At 45.8% G+C, this 22421-nt stretch overlaps 1 protein-coding gene and 1 pseudogene across 1 annotated transcript in view; one reads left to right on the forward strand and one right to left on the reverse strand.

Moving 5' to 3' along the window:
* MDN1 (midasin AAA ATPase 1) overlaps nucleotides 1-22421 on the reverse strand; it is a 189299-nt gene that overhangs the window by 158052 nt on the left and 8826 nt on the right. Inside the window, exons 3-4 of the mRNA XM_003822877.6 lie at nucleotides 21130-21493; nucleotides 5032-5258 (exon numbers count right to left, since the gene is read on the reverse strand). Of these exons, the coding sequence (XP_003822925.4) occupies nucleotides 5032-5258; nucleotides 21130-21231 (329 nt within the window). The 5' untranslated portion in view covers nucleotides 21232-21493. The remainder of the gene's footprint in view (nucleotides 1-5031; nucleotides 5259-21129; nucleotides 21494-22421) is intronic.
* Nucleotides 14477-19072, forward strand: LOC117980643 (protein PIMREG-like; annotated as a pseudogene).

Raw genomic sequence — 22421 nt, forward strand, 5'->3', positions numbered from 1 at the left:
AACACGGTGAAACCCCGTCTCTACTAAAAATACAAAAAATTAGCCGGGCGTGGTAGCGGGCGCCTGTAGTCCCAGCTACTCGGGAGGCTGAGGCAGGAGAATGGCGTGAACCCGGGAGGCGGAGCTTGCATTGAGCCGAGATCGCGCCACTGCACTCCAGCCTGGGCGACAGAGCAAGACTCCGTCTCAAAAAAAAAAAAAAAAAAAAAAAAAGTGAAACAAATCTATGATGAATTTTAAGTTCATATTAGTTTATGTATGAGTAGCAAGTTTTTATAAGAAAATGCCTAAAAGTTAAAATTTTTGAAAATAATTTAGCGCAGGCTAAAAATAAACAAAAAATAAATACAATTGACTGTAGTGATGACTGCATATATTGATGAAAATACTAAAAACCACTGAATTGTACACTTTTATATAAACTATCCCAATAAAGCCATATTTAAAATGCGTGCATATTAATGTACTTGTGTGTATACTCTGATGTGTGCAAGAGTGAGAAAAGACATTTGGGAGAAAACATACCAAAATATTAATACCAGCTATCTTTGGAGGGTATGATTTCAGGGTGGAGAGGACCTTTAGCTTCCTACCATTCTGTATTGTTGAATGTTATTTGAATATATCACTTCTGGGACTAAAAGAAGAAAAAGGAAAATAGGTATTATACTATTAGGACATTATTCTCCTCACAGGGATACAGTGAGAATAAAGTAGTTCTTGGAGAGGAAGAAAAGTCTAAAAACAAATACAAGATGTTACCTTTAAGGCATTTCTAGATACAGTTTTTAACTAAAATGTGTAACAGCAACTATTTTGGTCCCTCATTCTGCTGTATGGCCGCATGACTGGCCAAATACGGTACCTTACACATGGACTATGTCTTTGAAAAGAAAGTGCATGCTCCACCACAACAATCCATTTGCTATTCTTCATAAAGGCTGTGACTGGGCCCACCCACTATCGCTCTTACCAATCAAAAGACAGACAGCACTGATGTGGGGCACGCGCCCAGCACAAACTAGCAGCAGATGCAAAACTGTAACCAAGAAATTAAGCTAAAATGCAATCCAAATAAACTGCACACTTAGAAATAGTAAAGTTGGGCCGGGCGCAGTGGCTCACGCCTGCAATCCCAACACTGGGAGGCCGAGGCGGGTGGATCACCTAAGGTCAGGAGTTCGAGACCAGCCTGGCCAACATGGTGAAATCCCCACCTCTACTAAAAATACAAAATTAGCCAGGTGTGGTGGCACATGCCTGTGATCCCAGCTACTTCGGAGGCTGAGGCAGGAGAATCACTTGAACCTGGGAGGCGGAAGTTGCAGTGAGCCAAGACCACACCATTGCATTCCAGCCTGGATAACAAGAACGAAATTCCATCTCCAAAGAAAAAAAGAAAAGAAATAGTAAAGGTGATCAATTTTATGCATTTTCCTACCACAACGGGAAAAAGTGTATACACATTTTTAAGAATGAAACTTAAATTTTGTTAAAAACTTGAGCTTATTTGTGATATATGTTTAGTTTTCAATCTGGTTCCAGGACAGAGCTCCAGGAATTGTAATTTCCGATGCAGTAAGAGCTATTCTTTTGTTATTCAACCCCCTTTCAATCACACCTGAGTTTATGTTAATGAGGTGACAATGGGAAAGTCCCTAAGGAGTGGGGGGCACTGGTTGGTTGCCAGGAGAACCAACCAAGTGATAATAAAGTTAAAACTTTCAGCCCAACTGCCAGAGAGGAGAGAGGGGATGAAGGTTAAGATGATCTCCAATGGTCAAAGATATAATAAATCATGTCTTCCTAATGAAATATCCAATTAAAAAGAAAAAAAAAGGAAAAACAGGCCGGGCACGGTGGCTCACACCTGTAATCCCAGGACTTTGGGAGGCCTAGGCAGGCAGATCACCTGAGATTGGGAGTTCGAGACCAGCCTGACCAACATGGAGAAACCCCGTCTCTACTAAAAATACAAAATTAGCCAGGCATGGTGGCACATGCCTGTAATCCCAGCTATTCAGGAGGCTGAGGCAGGAGAATCACGTGAACCTGGGAGGCGGAGGTTGCCGTGAGCCAAGATTGCACCACTGCACTCCAGCCTGAGCAACAACAGCGAAACTCCATCTCAAAAAAAACAAACAACGACAACAAAAATAAATGGGGTTCTGAGAGCTTTCAGGGTGGTAAACAAATGGAGGTGCTGAGAGGGTACTGCAGCTGGCGGGGAGCATAGATGCTTACTGTCCCCCTCCCCCATACCTTGTCCTGTGCATCTCTTCTAACTGGCTCTTTCTGAGTTGTATCCTTTTCTAATACACTTGTAATCTAGTAAAGAAACTGTTTTCCTGAGTTCTGTGAGCTATTTTAGCAAATAATCAAACCTGAAGAAGTGAGTCAAGGAAGTCTCTGATTGACAGCCTTTTGGTCAGAGGCATATATGATAACCTAGACTTGAGATTGGTGTCTAGAGAGGGGGTGTGCAGGGGAGGAATGATGAGATACTCTGTGGGACTGAATCTTTAACCTGTGGGGTCTGTACTAAACCCAGATAGACAGTCTCAGAGTTGAACTGAATTGTAGGGTACCAAACTGACGTCAGAGAATTGATAGATATAGGTAAAAAGTCACACATCTGGTATTAGAAGTGAAGTGTTCTGCAAATGAAGAGAAAAAGGAACTGTTTTTTTCTTCTTTACTAGTCCAGGATACTTCTGTGTATTGCAGACATGATTCACAGCAGGCGCTGGTCAAGTCAGCATAGGTAAAACTTAGAAATAAGGTTACACTCTGATATAACATTAAAGGAAATAATCTCTGGGTGTGGTGGCTCATGTCTGTAATCCCAGGACTTTGGGAGGCCAAGGCGGGCAGATCACCCGAGGTCAGGAATTCAAGACCAGCCTGGCCAACATGGTGAAACCCCATCTACACTAAAAGTACAAAAACCAGGCCAGGCTCACGCCTGTAATCCCAGCACTTTGGGAGGCCAAGGCAGGCAGATCACTTGAGGCCAGGAGTTCAAGACTGGCCTGGACAACATGGTGAAAACCCAAAAAAATACAAAAGTTAGGCCAGGTGCAGTGGCTTACACCTATAATCCCAGCAATTTGGGAGGTCGAGGTAGGCGGATCACGAGGTCAGGAGTTCAAGATCAGCCTGGCCAACATAGTGAAACCCCATCTCAACTAAAAATACAAAAATTAGCCAGGTGTGGTGGCACACACCTGTAGTCCCAGCTACTTGGGGGGCTGAGGTGGGAGAATCACTTAACCCGGGAGGCAGAGGTTACAGTGAGCCAAGACCACGCCACTGCACTCCAGCCTAGGTGACAGAGTGAGACTCCGTCTCAAAAAAAAAACAAAACAAAACACAACACAAAAATTAGTGGAGTGTGATGGCGGGAGAATCACTTGAACCAGGAGGCAGAGGCTGCAATGAGCCGAGATTGTGCCACTGCACTCCAGACTGGGCGACAAAGTCAGACCCTGTCTCAGAAAAAAAAAAAAAAAAGAATTAGCCAGGTGTAGTGATGTGCATCTGTAGTCCCAGCTACTCAGGAGGCTAACGCACGAGAATCACTTGAACCCAAGAGAAAGAGGTTGCAGTAAGGTGAGATCGTGCCACTGCACTCCAGCCTGGGCAACAGAGTGAGACTGCTTCAAAAAGAAAAAAAAAAAGAAAATAATCAACACATAACGTGTAATTCTAACTTTCTGAAACTGTCTCCAAAGCTATAGCTGAGGGGATTTGGGAGCACAAGTTTAATCAAGGTGAAGAGAAAGCAAGGAAAAAACTGGATAATTTTTTATGAGACAGAACTTTGATACCTAACAGACATATCAGAATAGAGAAAGCCAGGAACGTTCTCAGAGTCCCGATCTTTACTTGGCTATATATTTTCTAGTTCCATTAAACCAGGTCCATTTTTTTCTCATCCCCTTTTAGAAAAGCTCATACCAACAGTGTTTTCCCCCAAGTCTTCATTTCCTATTTCCTCATTAAAGGACCAGACTAGATATCATACTTCCAAGAAAGCCAAAGTGTATTTATTGCATTGATGAAGACTAATAAATAAAACACTGGATATAAGAAATGTTCTGTTGGCCGGGCACAGTGGCTCACGCCTGTAATCCCAACACTTTGGGAGGTCGAGGCGGGCAGATCACGAGGTCAAGAGATTGAGACCATCCTGGCCAACATGGTGAAACCCCGTCTCTACTACAAATACAAAAATTAGCTGGGCATGGTGGTGTGCGCGCCTGTAGTCCCAGCTACTCAGGAGGCTGAGGCAGGAGAATCAGTTGAACCCAGGAGGGAGGCAGAGGTTGCAGTGAGCAGAGGTCATGCCACTGCACTCTAGCCTGGTGATAGAGTGGGACTCCATCTCACAAAAAAAAAAGAAGAGAAGAAAGAAATGTCCTATTGGTACACAGAATATTAATCATTTTTACAGTGAAAGTTTTAAAAATCTTTTCAATTTAAAAACCCCTGACACTCAGTTTTGCTGTCTCTTTTGATTATTCCTCACAAACTATATTTTACTATCTCTTTAAAAGTCACATTAAAATCCAGCTCTAACACAGCTCTTAGTATACTAATTCAGATAGATTTATAGAATTTGGAAGGGATACTATAGCTCTTCTAATCCACTCCTTCAGCTGCTCTAACAAGCAAGGAATCCTTCCCATTAGAGGTGGATGCTGTAAGAGCCTCAGTTAAACCTCATTTACTCCGCTGTATATGCATGTCTTGCCACATGATACAATCCTTGAGAGCACTGGGGACATATCCTGGCCATCTTTCCAGGTCTGTTCTGATGGCCAAGATTTAAGAGAAACCTAGTAAATGCTCACTGAACTGAGCTGGATAAATGGATTCTGCTGTGACTCTTTTTATAAAACAATACTATTTATCTCTCTCCTTTCTGTATTTCCGTTTTACCTTCTCAGCTCAGACTCCCTTACATCCCAGGAGACAGCAGGTTCTATCACCTCAAGGAGAAATGCAAATAATAAAATTGCTACTCACGGGAGGACATCAGGATGGTTACCAATGAGTTTGCTCATCGACACACAGAGCCGTTCATGCAGATCATGGTTGATTTGGCCTCCAGCTTTAATGGCTTCGGCATTCCTTTCCAGCAAATCCAAAAGGAGAGGGCGAAGCTGGCGACCAACCAGCACAGTACAGTCCTTATCCAAAAGCAACTGTGCTAAGGTACTCAGGACACACTGGCGATCTTGAGGTGTCCACACCTGAGAAAGGCAAAACAAAACATCTTTCACTTTTTTTTTTTTTTTTGAGACACAGTCTCGCTCTGTCGCCCAGGATCAAGTGCAGTGGTGCAATCTCAGCTCACTGCAAGCTCCACCTCCCGGGTTCATGCCATTCTCCTGCCCGAGCCGCCCAAGTAGCTGGGACTACAGGCGCCCACCACCATACCCGGCTAATTTTTTGTATTTTTAGTAGAGACGGGGTTTCACCATGTTAGCCAGGATGGTCTCGATCTCCTGACCTCGTGATCCGCCTGCCTCAGCCTCCCAAAGTGCTGAGATTACAGGCGTGAGCCACCGCGCCCGGCCTTTTCTTTTCTTTTTTTTTTTTTCTTTTTTGGAGACAGAGTCCTGCTCCATCTCCCAGGCTGGAGTGCAGTGGCACGATTTTGGCTCACTGCAACCTCCCAGGTTCAAGCGATTCTCATGCCTCAGCCTCCCATGAGTAGCTGGGATTACAGGCACCCACCACCACACCAGGCTAATTTTTGTTTTGATTTGTTTTGTTTTAGTAGAGACAGGGTTTCACCATGTTGGCTAGGCTGGTCTCAAACTCCTGACCAGAGGTGATCCAACAGCCTCAGCCTCACAAAGTGCTGGGATTACAGGCGTGAGCCACCATGCCTGGCCCAAAATATTTATGTAAATAATATTCGTTTGCACTGCTGTAGAAAAGCAGAGACGAGTCCTGGGTTGGAACTAAAACGTCCAATTTCCAGACTTCATAAGTGAGATTCTATTATAAAATATCGTGGAAATTTTTTGCAATGGAGGATCAGAGTTAATTTAATATAAAGGCTGTTACAAATAAGTTTCAGTACACTGGAGTTTGAGGTACAGGGACTAATACCTGGATTCCATTTAAAAGCTACACGACTTATCTGAAAAATAATCTATGTGCTGGGGTTTCAACAATCTCCAGGGAATTCAAAACCCCAAAATTCCCCCAGCTCCTTTAACTCTTGAAGAAAAAAATGAATTCTGCAGTTAGTAGACAAAACTTCCAACTCTTCGGGAAAGGACAGAGGTAAAAAATTAATTCCTGGGAGTGAATGAGGATATCCCTATCAAGCTCATCAAGGCATCAGCCTCTAATAAATAAACAAAAAACAGATCCAAAGTAGACAGCAACACTCTGATATGGAAGATGAAATAAAATACAAAATTCTAGGCCGGGCGCAGTGGCTCACGCTTGTAATCCCAGCACTTTGGGAGGCCGAGGCGGGCGGATCATGAGGTCAGATCAAGACCATCCTGGCTTGTAACATGGTGAAACCCTGTCTCCACTAAAAATACAAAAAAAAGTAGCTGGGCGAGGTGGCGGGCGCCTGTAGTCCCAGCTACTTGGGAGGCTGAGGCAGGAGAATGGTGTGAACCCCGGGAGGCGGAGCCTGTAGTGAGCCGAGATCGTGCCACTGCACTCCAGCCTGGGCGACAGCGAGACTCCGTCTCAAAAAAAAAAAAAAAAAAAAAAAATTCTAGTGCCCGGGTTCAGAATGTAGGTAAGCATACAAAGGAAAACTGAAAACTGTATAAAAGGCATTATATTGCTAGTGTGTATACAGGTCTGCACAACCGTTTCTGCCCAGCAATGTAACATCAGGTTTAAAATGGGGACATGCCCTTTGATCTTGCAAGTCCCATGCTATCAGTTTATCCTAAGAAGTTTCACCCCAGGCCAGGTGTGGTGGCTCATGCTTGTAATCCCACCACTTTGGAAGGCCAAAGCAGACAGATCCCTTAAGCCGACGAGTTCAAGACCAGCCTGGACAACATGGTGAAACCCCATCGCTACAAAAAATAGAAAAATTAGCCAGGCTTGGTGGCATGCGCCTGTAGTCTCAGCTCCTCAGGTGGCTGAAGTGGGAGGATAGCTTCAGCCTGGGAGGTCGAGGTTGCAGTGAGCTGAGATCATGCCACTGCACTCCAGCCTGGGTGACAAACAGTTAAAGCCCTGTCTCCCCCCACAACAAAAAAAGGATGAGGAGGAGGCTCACCCTAGTCACCTATATAAGTGTACCTTGAACACAGCCTAAATGTCATACACAAAATTTAACGAGTTTTGCCAAAATTATCACCCAGAAAGTCACCTTACACCTGAGCTCTTACAAAGTCTTCCAATTACAGAGCATTCTCTCATGAAAACATTTGATTCTCATCAAAGCACTGATTAGGGAAAAATGTTACCTTGAAACAATTTCTATCAGTCTTAGTTCTGTCCTTTATAGGAGGTTAACTGAAGGATTCCATAAAAATGGAGGCAAAGAAATTTAACAGATTTGGTCATGATACATAGGAGCAAAATCTCACATTTTCAACTGCTGCATGTCCGCATAAACAAGCCCTCTAAAGATACCTTTTTTTTTTCTTTTGAGACAAGGTCTTGGTCTGTCGCCCAGACTTAAGTACAGTGGTAAAATCACAGCTCACTGCAGGCGCACCCTCCCAAGCTCAAGCAATCCTCCCAACTGAGTCCCCTAAGTAGCTGGGATTACAGGTGTGTGCCACCACGCCCAGCTGATTATTTTATTTTTGTAGACATGGGGGTCTCACTATGTTGCCCAGGCTGATCTCAAACTCCTGAGCTCAAGCAATCCTCCTGCCTTGGCCTCTCAAAGTGCTGGGATTACAGGTGTGCGCCACTGTGCCCGGCCCCATTTTTTAAATAATAAAGTAAGTTACATTGCAGAGGAAAGAAACATATCCAAAGAAAACTGGTCAGACATGGTGGTACTTTGGGAGGCCAAGGTGAGATGATCACTTGAGGCCAGGAGTTCGAGACCAACCTGGGCAATGTGGTAAGATGCCATCTCTTCAAAAAAATAAAAATAAATTAAAAATTAGCTGGTGTGGCCAGGAGTGGTGGCTCACGCCTATAAACCCAGCACTTTGGGAGGCAGAGGGTGGTGGATCACTTGAGGTCAGGAGTTTGAGACCAGCCTGACCAACATGGTGAAACTTTGTCTCTACTAGAAATACAAAAAATTAGCTGGGTGTGGTGGTGTGTGTCTGTAATCCCAGCTACTTGGGAGGCTGGGGCAGGAAAACGGCTTGAACCCAGGAGGCAGAGGTTGCAGTGAACTGAGAATGCACCACTGCACTCCAGCCCGGGCAACAGATAGAGTGAGACTCCACCTCAATAAAAAAATTTTTAAAAAAAGCTTAATTAAAAAAAATTTTTTTTTTAATTAGCTGGTGACGGTGTGCATCTACAGTCCCAGCTACTCTGGAGAGTGAGGAGAGGATCACCTCACAGCCTAGGAGTTCGAGGCTGCAGTAAGCCATGATAGTGCCCACTGCACTCCAGCCTGGGTAACAGAATGAGACTCTCTTAAAAATAAAATACATAAAATATAAATTTCATTCCCCAATAATTTTAAATATAAAAATATAACTCATTTTTATACATTGACCTGGTATCCTGTGATCTTATGAAATTCTTTATTTTGAAGATTTCTTAAGACTTTTTACATACAAAATTCTGTCTTAAGCAAACATTGTTTTGTTTTTTATTTTTATTTTTGGAGACAGGGTTTCCCTCTGTCACCCAGGCTGGAGTTCTTTGATATCAGCTCACTGCAGCCTTGACTTCCCAGACTCAAGGGATCCTCCTGCCTCATCCTGCCAAGTAGCTGGGACTACAGGCACGCACTACCGTGCCTGGCTAATTTCTGTATTTTTACTACAGTCAGGGTTTCAGCACATTGCCCAGGCTGGTCTCGAACTCCCGGGCTCAAGAGATCCACCTACCTAAGCCCCCAAAGTGCTGGGATTACAGGCATGCGCCACCACGCAAGGGGGTTTATGGTTTTTCTCAGCATTTTGAAAGATGTTTCATTGTGTTGTTTCTGTTAAGAAGTCAGCAGTCATTTTTATCTTTGCTCCTCTACAAGTAAAGTGTCTTTTTTTCTGGCAATTTTTAAGATGTTATTTATTACTTGTTTCTAGCAACTTGATCATGATGTGGCTTGGTGTGGTTTTGTGTTTATCAGATTTAAGATTATGAGTTTTGGGGATCTGTGAATTATTTTTCACCAACTTTAGAAATTTTGAGATTATCTTTTTATATTTCTACTGTTTCTCTTCTCTCCCTCCTCCTGTAATTCCAATTACACATACAGTAGACTAGTTGATAATGCCTCACAGATCACTGAAGCATTTTTATTCTGGCTTTTTCCCACCCTGTCTGTTTAAGCCTAGATAATTTCTATTGCCATATCTTGTAATTCAATGTTCTTTTCTTGTGAACTGTCTAATCTTCGATGAGGCCTATCCAGTAAAATATTCATTGCTAAGATTGTATTTTTTGGTTTCACTTGTTTTTTTTCATAGCTTAAATTTCTCTCATTATGTTTATGTTTCCGAAACTTCAAGTCCCTGCACATATAATCACTATTTTTTTATGTTTTTGAGAGTGACAGGGTCTCACTTTGTTGCCCAGGCTCAGACTGATCACAAACTCCTGGCCTCAAGTGGTTCCTCTTGGCCCAGCCTATAATCACTTTTTTCTTTTTTTTTTTTTTCCCGAACATTCATATCATTATATAATCACTTTTCAAAGTCCTTGTTTATTAATTTAAATATCTTTACTATTTTGGGGTCTGTTACAGTGACTGACTTTTCTCCTGGCAATGAGCCACCATTTTCCTTTTCCTATATCTAGTACTTTTTTAATCGGATGCTGAACATTGTAGATGTGTCTAGATTTTGCTCTCTTCCTTTGTTCTAGCAGGCAATTAATCAGCTTGTAGGTCAGCTTGATCCTTTCAAGACTTGTTTTTAAGTTTTGTTAGTATTGGTCTAGAAAGGCCTTTGAGGGCTGATTTAGCCCTAGAGTGTGGCCCTTCTGGGTTCCACACTAATTATGCCAGTATTCAACTTGGTCTTTCCACTCCAACTAGTAGGAGTTGAACATCTCCTACACAGAAAAACTCCAGTAGTTATTCTTTGCATAGCTCACGAAATTTCCCTAAGAAAACACAGCTTTACATTCAGCCAGTACTCACCAGACCCCATATCCCTAGAGCTGTTCCCTCCATTCCAACACCCTTCCCAGCATATTCCAACTGCCGCCCCAACTCTGAGCTCTGTCTTCTCAGCTCAGTAGGACCACCACTGCTGAACTTCGTTCTTCCTCTGAGTCAGTCCTATAAGTGATTCCAGATAGACAGCTGGAATCATTCTAGGGCTCACCTTGTTTCCCATTTTTAGGAATTCCAATCCTATGCTACCTACCTTTCATCCAATGTTTGAACGTTTTTCATATGGATTTTTTCCTCTTTTTCTAGTTGTTTTGGCAACAGAGCTAATCCAGTACCAGTTATTCTATCATGAACAAAAGTATATGTATTTGGCTGGGCACAGTGGCTCATGCCTGTAATCCCAGCACTTTGGGAGGCCAAGGCGGGAGGATCACCTAAGCTCAGGAGTTTGAGACCAGCCTGAGAAACATGCTGAAACCCGATCTCTACTAAAAATACAAAAATTAGCCGGACATGGTGGTGGGAGCCTGTAATCCCAGCTACCAGGGAGGCTGAGGCGGCAGAAGCACTTGAGCCCGGAAGGTTGAGGGTGCAGTGAGCTGAGATCGTGCCCCTGCACTCCAGCCTGGGTGACAGGTGAGACACTGTCTCAAAAAAAAAAAAAAAAAAGAAGTATGTATATTTGACTCTTTTACAGCACTGTTTGCATAGCTTCATATATATTTAAAACTTTTTATTTTATCTTCCCAGATTTATAGAGAAAAGACTATATATACAAGACTGAACATAGTGGTTCACACCTGTAATCTCAGCACTTTGGGAGGCCAAGGCAGGCAGATCACTTGAGCCCAGGAGTTTGAGACCAGCCTGGGCAACATGGCAGAACCCCATCTCTACAAATAATACAAAAGTTAGCCAGGCTTGGCTGGGTGCAGTGGCTCACTCTTGTAATCCCAGAACTTTGGGAGGCCAAGGCGGGTGGATTACTTGAGGTCAGGAATTCAAGATCAGCCTGACCAACATAGCGAAACCCCATCTCTACTAAAGGCACAAAAATTAGCCGGGCATTGTGGCATATACCTGTAGTCCCAGCTACTCGGGAGGCTGAGGCAGGAGAATCGCTTGAACCCAGGAAGCAGAGAGGTTGCAGTAAGCCAAGATTCTGCCACTGCACTCAAGCCTGGGTGCCAGAGCAAGACTCCCTCTCAAAATAAATAAATAAAATAAAATAAAATAAAAAATTAGCCAGGCTTGGTGGTGTATGCCTGTAGTCCCTACTACTCATGAGGCTAGAGTTGGGGGAAATCACCTGAGCCTGGAAGGTAGAGGCTGCAGTGAGCCATGATTGTACCACTATACCCCAGCCTAGGCAACAGAGTGAGACTCCGTTTCATTAAAAAAAAAAAAAAAAAAAAAAATTTAAGTTTGGAAGATTATATATCAAAATATTAATATGGGCAGTCCCTGACTGAATGTTTTTCTTACATGTATTAATTTCCTGGAGCTGTCATAACAAAATACCACAAACTGACTTAAAAAAAAACAAGGCCGGGTATAGTGGCTCACGCCTGTAATCCCAGCATTTTGGGAGGCTGAGGTGGGTGGATCACCTGAGGTCAGGAGTTCGAGACCAGCCTGAGCAATACGGTGAAACCCCGTCTCTACTAAAAATACAAAAATTAGCCGGGTATGGTGGCAGGTGCCTGTAGTCCCAGCTACCAGGAAGGCTGAGGCAGAAGAATCGCCTGAACCCGGGAAGCAGAGGGTGCAGTGAACTGAGATCGTGCCACTGTACTCTAGCCTGGGCAACAGAGTGAGACTCTGTCTCAAAAACACAAAACAAAACAAAAAACAAATTAAAAAAACAGAAATGTATTGTCTCACAATTCTAAAGTCTGGAAGTCCAAGATCAGGGTGTTGGCAAGGCCATATTCCTTTGAAACCTATAGGGGAGAATCCTTCCTTGCCTCTTCCTAGCTTCTGGTTGTCATCATCAATCCCTGCTGTTCCTTGTCTCGCAGATTTATCACTCCAATATGTATTTCTGTTATCGCCACATGGCCATCTTCCCTTTATGTCTTTCTCTCCTCATAAGAACAGTCATATTGGGCTGGGTGTGGTGGCTCAAGGCTGTAATTCCAGCACTCTCGGAGGCTGAGGTGGACAGATCACTTGAGGTCGGGAGTTAGAGACCAGCCTGGCCAATATAGTGAAACCACATCTCTACTAAAAATACAAAAATTAGCTGGGCATGGTGGCACACACCTGTAATCCCAGCTGCTGAGGCAGGAGAATTGCTTGAACCAAAGAGGCGGAGGTTGCAATGAGCTGAGATTGCACCACTGCACTCAAGCCTGGGCGAAAGAGAAACAGTCATATTGATTAAGGCCCTATCTAATTATCTCATCCTGACTTTATTACATCTGCAAAGACCTCATTTCCAAATAGGGTCACATTCAAGTATTATAGACTAGGACTTATAAGTATATTTTTGACAGACAATTTAACCCACAATATGGGTGGTGCTTTCCTGAATTCTCCTAGTATTCTGCATGAATACTACTAGTTAATGAAGTTTTAAAAAAGTATAAATGTTTCACTAAAACCCATGAAAGGGTAAATGCCAGGCCTGCAAGAAAAGGGATCAGCTAGGCTAGGATATCTGTAAGTATCTAGCGGGTGGGTGGGGGTTATAGGAAAACTACATAATCAGTTTTCTCCTTCTGTAAGCCCAGGGGTCTTGCTAATCAAAGCATCTTTGACCATGTCAGCTGGCTTGCTATTGTAGGAAATAAAAACAGGACAATGAATGTTAAAGGATTTACTTCTTTTTATTTTCTTTTTTAAGATAGGGTCTCACTCTGTCGCCAGGCTGGAGTGCAGTGGTACGATGTCGGCTCACTGTGACCTCCGCCTCCCTCTCGGGTTCAGTTCAACCAGTTCTCCTGCCACAGCCTCCCAAGTAGCTGGGACTACAGGAGTGTGCCACCACGCCCAGCTAATTTTTGTATTTTTAGTAGAGACGGGCTTTCACCATATTGGCCAGGATGGTCTCAATATCTTGACCTCGTGATCTGCCCACCTCAGCCTCCCAAAGTGCTGGGATTATAGGTGTGAGCCACCGCAACCAGCCAGGATTTACTTCTTAAACCTGTGATTACTCCCGTAACATTCTTAGGAAATCCTGCCTTTCTCCTTGGGAGACTGGGACCCACTGGAAAAGGGAAAGGACTGCATTCCTCCTGGCTACACCTTTGTATTTTCTCACTTCTCTTAACATTCTGTGAAGCTTAAATGGGTTTTATTTAGGTGGCTGGGATACAAGCAAGTATGAGGAAAGCTGAAGAATACTGATTACTTAACAAATACAAGAAAAAACTTTTTTTTTTCTGAGATGGAGTCTCGCTCTATTGCCCTGGCTGGAGTGCAGTGCCCTGATCTCGGTTCATGCAACCTCCGCCTTCCGGGTTCAAGCAATTCTCCTGTCTCAGCCTCCCGAGTAGCTGGGATTACAGGCATGCGCCACCACACCCGGCTAATTTTTGTATTTTTAGTAGAGACGGGGTTTCACTATGTTGGCCAGGCTGGTCTCAAACTCCTGACCTCGTGATTCGCCCACTTTGGCCCCCTAAAGTGCTGGGATTACAGGCATGAGCCACCGCGCCCAGCCAAGAAAAAACATTTTTATTGGCCGGGTGTGGTTACTCACACCTATAATCCCAGCACTTTGGGAGGCCAAGGCAGGTAGATTGTCTGAGCTCAGCCACCGCACCCGGCCAGGAAAAAATATTTTTAAGGTGGCTCAGCTCTTCTCTTCCCACCAAAAATACCAACCAATTCCGTTCCTTTGCTATAACAAAATTCATCAATTTCCCAATAATTAGCCAACAAAAATAGAAAAGGAAAAAAAGTCTTCATATTTGTATGTCTGCATGCTTAACATATTGAGTTTTTACTGTTTTGAGTAATGAAATTACTACACTGTCATATTCAACTGCTAACTGATCAGTTAGCCCTTCTCAAAGCAGAGTTAATTAAAAGGATAAGGCAACTGCTAACTGATCAGTTAGCCCTTCTCAAAGCAGAGTTAATTAAAAGGATAACCTCAGTGTTATTATTTATAATTACATGTATCGGCTGAAATGTGTATTTTCAGCTAAAGAGAAACAATTCCTAAACTACTCTATAAAACCTAAGCAATTAGGCTGGGTGTGGTGACTCATACCTGCAATCCCAACACTTTGGTAGGCCAAGGTGGGAGGATAGCTTGAGCCCAAGAGTTCAAGACCAGCCTGGGCAACAAAGTGAGACTCCTCATCTCTACAAAAAAATTTTTTTTTTTTTTTTGAGACGGAGTTTCATTGTTGTTGCCCAGGCTGGAGTGCAATGGCGCGATCTCGGCTCACCACAACCTCTGCCTCCCAGGTTCAAGAGATTCTCCTGCCTCAGCCTCCCCGGTAGCTGGGATTATAGGCATGCGCCATCACGCCCGGCTAATTTCGTATCTTTAGTAGAGAAGGGGTTTCTCCATGTTGGTCAGGCTGGTCTCGAACTCCCAACCACAGGTGATCTGCCCACCTCGGCCTCCCAAAGTGCTGGTACAGGCCTGAGCCATCGTGCCCGGCCACAAAATTTTTTTTAGAAATTAGCCAGGCAAGGCTGGGCGCGGTGGCTCATGCCTGTAATCCCAGCACTTCGGGAGACCGAGGCAGGAGGATCACCTGAGTTCAGGAGTTCAAAAGCAGCCTGGCCAATATGGCAAAACCCCATCTCTACTAAAAATACAAAAAATTAGCTGGGCACGGTGCCAGGTGCCTGTAATCCCAGCTACTTGGGAGGCTGAAACAGGAGAATTGCTTGAACCCAGGAGGCGGAAGTTGAAGTGAGCCAAGATCATGCCATTGCACTCCAGCCTGGGTGACAGAGCAAGACTCTGTCTCAAAAAAAAAAAAAAAAAAAAAAAAAGAAAGAAATTAGCCAGGCGTGGTATTGTGCACCTGTTGTCCCAGCTACTCAGAAGGATGAGGTGGGAGGACCATTTGAGCCCAGGAAGTCGAGGCTGAAGTGAGCTATGATCACTGTACGCTAGCCCAGGCCATAAAGGGAGACCCTGTTTCGGGCAGGGGAAGCATTAAAGCATCATCACTCTCATCATTTGCTTAAAACACTGAAAGTTAAAGCTATGTTCTGCCAAAAATAAGTAAGTATGCCTGTAATTCCAGCATTTTGGGTGGCCAAGGTGGGAGGACTGCTTGAGCCCAGGAGTTTGAGACCAGCCTAGGCAACACAGCAAGACCTTGTTTCTACCTAAGATTTAAAAAAAAAAAAAAAAAAAAAAATTAGCCAGACGCGGTGGCATGCCTATAGTTCCAGCTACCGGAGGGGATGGGGAGGGTCCTAAAGTAAGATGATCAGTTGAACCTAGGATGTCAAGGCTACTGCTCTCCAGATCCTGTCTTAAAAAATAAAAAAGAAAGCATAAACCAAAAATAAAATTCTAAGCCCCCCCAACCAACTGAATGAAGGTGAATCCTTCTCCATTCAGTCAAATGCATTCTAAAGTAAACCTGAAACACTAGTTCAGGCCATGCTGGGAATGGGTGGTCAGACACGCCTCATTATACTCTCTTCCCTTCAGAATTCTGGCACAGCTAACCAGCATTAACATTAAAACAGAGACCTTAGGACTGACAAAACAGATTACTAGTAGCAATAAGATACAAATATGACAGACAGCAAACCCTGAAAGAAGTATTTCAGGTGTTCTTTAATCCCCCTCCTTTTTTTTTTTTTTTTGGTAGAGACAGAGTCTCTCTGCTATGTTGCCCAAGCTGGTCTCAAACTCCTGGGTTCAAACAATCCTCCTCCCTCAGCCTCCAACAGTGCTGTGATGACAGGCATGAGCCACCACATCTGGCCCAAAATATACAGCTTTGACAAATTTTGAAATGGCCCTGCAAAGTTGTCTCTTTAAGTCTTATAAGAAACATTTAATATTTACAGTGCTCGGCTTCAGGCACATGTTGGGGGTGTTGAGGTCTAGTGGGCAGAGTAGACTCTTGGCCAGACAGATGGTTTCTCAGTGGCAGGATGTGAGGGCCTCCATGCACTGGAGATCTCTCCAGCACCAGGAGCAGCCGCTGGACAGCAAGGAGCGGCAGCCTATGGTTAGCCATTGGGAGATCTCCGCCAGGGCCCTGGGTTCTCTGTGCAGACAGTTCCAAAGAAGGCTGCCCCTAAGAGCCGTCAACCTCAACCTCCGGACAGGTACCTCCTAGAAACCCCTAGAAACCAGGGTCAGGGCAGTAAGAGACTCCAGGCTGCAGCTCGCTCAGCTAAGAGCACTCTGGGTGCCATGTCACAGAGAATCCAGGAGTCCTGCCAAAGTAGCACCAAGTGTCTGGTGGAGACCCAGGTGAAGGCCAGGAGGAGGAAGAAAGGGCTACAAAAGGGAGAGCAGTGTCTCCCCAACTCACAGCCTGAGCCAGAAGAGGATTCAGCTGTGTGGAGCTGCCCCTGACCACTCAGCCACAGACCCCTGTGCATCACCACCTCTCTACCTGGACAGGCTCACGTGCCTACCCTCTACGGCAGTGGAGGCGGGAGACTGCCTTCCAGAGCCCCTACTCCTTGACAGAGCTCCTCTGCTCTCCCAGCGCGTCTGATAGTGACCTAGCACCTATGGGGAGCAGGAATTCGGCATCTCCAGAAGCTGTCCCAAGAGCTGGATGAAGCCATTATGGCGGAAGGGAGTGGTGAAATGACATTCTCATTCATGACTGAGGAAGTGCCCTGCAGGAAACAAGCCCTGTCTGACCACCAAGGCTTCGTACCCCAGAATGTCTGTGCTTCCCCATGAGCTTCCTGGCGGAAGCTCCCAGGAGTCATCAGTACCCCTGGGCCACTGCTAACAAAGACCTGACTAGCAAGGAGCCCAGAGCCCCCCTGCTCCAGCCACATCTGGACCCATCAGTGACTGCCTGCCACAGCCTGAGAGTGTCTTGGGGAGATCTTGCAGAGGTGGGGAGAATTGTTCCTTCTACTCCCCAAGGGGACTCTTGGGTTTAGTAATGCATGGTATTTGCTTCATCTACAATGTGAAGAGCTGGCATCAGATGTTTGAGAGCTCTGAACTCAAACCAGGTGCTTGGTTTTTGGGGAGTCATCCACAGAGTCACTCGCCCACTGTGTTTCCAGTGCCAAGGCCCTTGGGGGCACACTCTCATCCCTGCTTTCCCTACCAGGGACCTGGAGGAAGGCATAGGAGATAGTTCCAGGCTTAAACCCTGGGCTCACAGGTACCTATTTATATGCTCAAGGCAGAGCATTGTGGGTGTGCCAGGAGGGGTAGCCCTGTTCAAGAGCAATTCCTGCCCTTTGTAAATTATTTAAGAAAACTGCTTTTATTTTATTAGAAAGAAACCAGATAGCATTGCTTTCTTATAATAAAGACTAGATAACACTGCTTTCTCATAATAAAGACTGTTTTGTGGCTGGGCGCAGCGGCTCACACCTGTAATCCCAGCACTTTGGGAGGCCGACGCGGGTGGATCACCTGAGGTCAGGAGTTTGAGACCAGCGTGGCTAACATGGTGAAACCCCGTCTCTACTAAAAATACAAAAATTAGCCAGGCACAGTGGCAGGTGCCTGTAATCCCGGCTACTCGAGAGGCTGAGGCAGGAGAACTGCTTGAACCCAGGGGGCAGAGGTTGCAGTGAGTTGAGATCACGCCGCTGCAGTCCAGCCTGGGTGACAGAGCAAGACTCCATCTCTGTCTAGGGGCGGGGGTGAGGAGACTGCATTTGGGAAAAAAAAAAATCATTTACAGGCTAGGCTTATAATCCCAGCACTTTGGGAGGCTGAGGTAGGTGGATCACTTGAGCCTAGGAGTTCTAGACCAGCCTGGACAACAAAGCAAGATCCTATCTCTTTAAAAAATAATAAAAATTTTAAAAAAAGAAACATTTGCAATCTGTTCTCTCTGAAACCTGTTACCTGGAGGCTTCATTTGCATAATATGAACCTTGGTCTCCACACCTCTATCTTTTTTTTTTTTTTTTTTTTGAGACACAGTCTCGCTCTGTCGCCCACGCTGGAGTGCAGTGGCGCGATCTCAGCTCACTGCAAGTTCTGCCTCCCGGGTTCACGCCATTCTCCTGCCTCAGCCACCTGAGTAGCTGGGACTACAGGTGCCCGCCACCATGCCCAGCTAATTTTTCATATTTTTAGTAAAGACAGGGTTTCACCATGTTAGCCAGAATGATGTCGATCTCCTGAGCTTGTGATCCACCCGCCTCAGCCTCCCAAAGTGCTGGGATTACAGGCGTGTGCCACTGTGCCCAGCCTCTACACCCCTATCCTTAACCTAGATACTCCATTCTACTGATTCCAGGGATTTAAATGAACTCTCACCCAATTGCCAGTCAGCAAATCTTTGAATCCACCTGTGACTTGGAAGACCGCCCCCCCTCGCCCTTCGAGTTGTCCCAGCTTTCCAGATCAAACCAATGTACATCTTACATGTACTGATTGACGGCTTAGGTCTCCCTAAAATGTATAAAACCAAGCTGTAGCCCGACCACCTTGGGCACATTTTCTCAGGATCTCCTGGGGCTGTGTCATGAGCCATGGTCACTCACATTTAGCTCAGAATAAATCTCTTAAAATATTTTAGAGTTTGACACTTTTCATTGACAAAAGTATCACAATTTGGGAGTACCTTAATCTGTTAATACAGTCAATAAACATTTACTGCCTACTGCATATCAGACACTGTTTTGGACACTACAGCTACACAATCCCCTTCTCTGGACATACTCTCAATCAACTACTGAGAATCAGTTAGTTGAAACAAAGATTAAGAGGAAGAGGAAAGGGTAAAGTCAGAAAAGTCTTCCTGGGGAAGACCATTTCAAAAGCAGTCTTCCAGAACAAACAAGTTAACTGAGCGGGGCACAGAAGAGAGATGTAGCCTTCTAAGGAAAGGAAATGCAAAGTCAATGAGGCAAGTAACAGCAAGGAATGGCCCAGACAATAACAACAGACATTAACAACGGGAGGTGACTCCAATCAACAATAGTAGAGGGTAACAACCTGTGGTCATTGCAGGCAGTTTAGTGTTGCTGAAATAGCAAGCCCTGAGCAGAAAGTAAACAACCAGTCTGGGGCAGGGTTTCTTTCTTAATTTTGCACCACTGCCATTTACGACGGATAACTCTGTTGTAGGGGGTTGTCCCATACATAACAGAATGCTTAGCAGCGTCCCTGGCCTTGATGCACTAGATGCTAGTAGCACCCCCATAACGAACAGTTGTGATAACCATAAAGGTCTCCAGATTTGTCCCTGGGAGCAAAATTGGCCCCACTCCCCAGAACAATTGGGCTTGAGATACATCAAAAAAAATACTTCAGGGCAGGGCGCTGTGGCTCATGCCTGTAATCCCAGCACTTTAGGAGGCCAAGGCGGGTGGATCACCTGAGGTCAGGGGTTTGAGACCAGCCTGACCCACACAGTGAAACCCTGTCTCTACTAAAAATACAAAATATTAGCCAGGCATGGTGGCGCACGCCTGTAATCCCAGTTACTCGGGAGGTTGAGACAGAAGAATCGCTTGAACTCGGGAGGCGGAGGTTGCAGTGAGCTGAGAGGGTGGGCCATTGCACACCAGTCTGGACGACAGAGCGTGCCTCCGTCTCAAAAAAAAAAAAAAAAAAAATTTAGGCCGGACACGGTGGCTCACTCCTACAATCCCTGCACTTTGGGAGGCCAAGGCGGGATGATCACTTGAGCCCAGGGGTTCCAGACCAGTCGGGGCAACAAAGGGGGACCTTACAACTACCAAAAAAAAATTTTTTTTTAATTAGCCACACCTGGGACCCAAGTACCTGGGACCACACTCACCTGTCCCGTGGCTCACGCCTGTAATCCCAGCACTTTGGGAGGCTGAGGCGGGTGGATCACGAGGTCAAGAGATCGAGACCATCCTGGCCAACATGGTGAAACCCCGTCTCTACTAAAAATACAAAAATTAGCTAGGCATGGTGGCGCTCGCCTGTAATCCCAGCTACTGGGAGGCTGAGGCAGGAGAATCGCCTGAACCCGGGAGGCGGAGGGTGCAGTAAGCCGAGATCGTGCCACTGCACTCCAGCCTGGCGACACAGCGAGACTCCGTCTCAAAAAAAAAAAAAAAAAGTGTCTTCAACTCAGGTAGAAGTCAATGAGAAGGTTCTTAAAAGCCCGAAGACCTATTTCCCAGAAAACTCTAATTAACCTTATAATTTGTATAGTTAGTTACAGTGAGTATGAGCTGTCTTGCTCTGTACTTCAGCTGTTTTAAGTGTTTACGAACTGTCTCCAAAAACAGATGCAAATTTCCCTCATGGCAGAGATCGTAACGAATTTATCTATCCACTTTCTCACAGCGCCACACCGTTCCTTACGCACAGCAGGAATGCAATCAGTATTTGTCGATGGTTCCCCAAACTAACAGGAGTGGCTGCACTACGCACACTTAGGTGATACGTACACTTGTCAAAACGGCAGAAACGCAACCTCAATTTCAGAAAAACAAACCACATTCCTTTGGGAAGGCCACCTCTGCCACAAGCAGCCAAAGCGCTTGCATAGGGGTGAGAGGCGATGGGAAGGGTACTGGAAGGCTCCCCCAGATAAAAACAAGACTCCTTCCAATCGCCTCAAACACGCTCGGAAACCTCCACGACCTGCGCCAGCCCAGAGGAGGGGGCCAGCTTGACCTGAGGCTGCACCACTCCCCACTTAAAGCGGCGAGTATCGGCGGGGGAGCGCAGGAAGCTTACTAGTGGGGCTACCCAGTCGTTCCGGCGCTTTCCCTCTCCCTTCACGTCTTACCTGCTTGGCCAAGAACCTGCCCAGCTCACTGCGGCTCTTCTCGTTCTTGGCTGCGATTAACCGCAGCGGCGCGGCTGCCACCTCCAGCAAGAAGTGCTCCATGACCCAGGGCCCTCACCCCGAGCGGCCACCTGCGCTCCCTACTTCGCGGCCAGCGTCCCCAAGCCGCCGAGGTCCCAGTGCCCGAGCAGCCAGCAACTACGCCCGCAGGAAAGGAGTCCTCAGCTCCAGCGCCGACACCGGGAGAGGGGCACCACACGTGGGTGAGCACACGGCGTTTGACGTCATCAGCTCGGGACGGCTACGCTGCGCCCTCCCGGCCTCAGCCCCTCAGCGACGGAAACGCCAGTCTTCGCTGTCCCGCCTTTTCCGGGAGGGAAATAGAAACAAAAATCTAGTCGGTTTGGATGCAGGAGTGATGGGGACTCGCGAACACAGCACGTGGTGGGACAGAGAGAAGAGTGCGTTAGGCCGGGGAGGAAAGAGGGGGCGTGTGAGTCTCAGCCCACCGTGCCTTGCTTCTGCCTTAACACACGGAAAGATCAGATGTGAGAGAAAAGCTGATTCTCGGCCGGGCGCGGTGGCGCATGTCTTTATCCCAGCATTTTGGGAGGCCGAGGAGGGCAGATCACTTGAGGTTAGCAGTTCGAGACCAGCCTGGGCAACATGGTGAAACCCCCTTCTCTACTAAAAATACAAAAATTAGCCGGGCGTGGTGGCGCGCGCCTGTAGTCCCAGCTACTCGGGAGGCTGAGGCAGGAGAATCGCTTGAACCCGGGAGACGGAGGTTACAGTAAGCCGAGATCGTGCAGCTGCACTCCAGCCGCGCGACACAGCAGACTTTTACTGTCTCAAAAAAAGAAAAGCTGATTCTCCCCTTCTTGTTAGCGGTGGCAGTTACCCCGTGTATAGGTAGGGGTCAGCAGTAACCTTAGTTCTTGCCTCCTCAGAAGAAAGAATTCCACGAAGGGCATAAGGCAGGATAGACCTAGACAAGTTTCAGAATAGAAGTAAAAGTTTATCAAAAAGCTTTAGAACGGGACGGAAAGAAAAGGAGGAAAGTACAACTTGGAAGACTGCCAAGCAGGCGACTTGAGAAACCAAGTGCGCAGCTTGACCTGTTGACTTGAAGTTTTATATGTTGGCATACTTTGGGGAACTTGCATTGCTTCTCCCCACTCTTGAGATCTTACTGGGAAACTACTGATCAGTTTCAGGTGTTTTCTATTAGGAGAATGCCTTTCGCTGGCCCCGGTGAACGTTAGAGAAACAGTTAAGAACCGCCTGACCAT

This window comes from Pan paniscus, chromosome 5 (assembly GCF_029289425.2).
Source record: "Pan paniscus chromosome 5, NHGRI_mPanPan1-v2.0_pri, whole genome shotgun sequence".
In the NCBI taxonomy this organism is placed as follows: domain Eukaryota; kingdom Metazoa; phylum Chordata; class Mammalia; order Primates; family Hominidae; genus Pan; species Pan paniscus.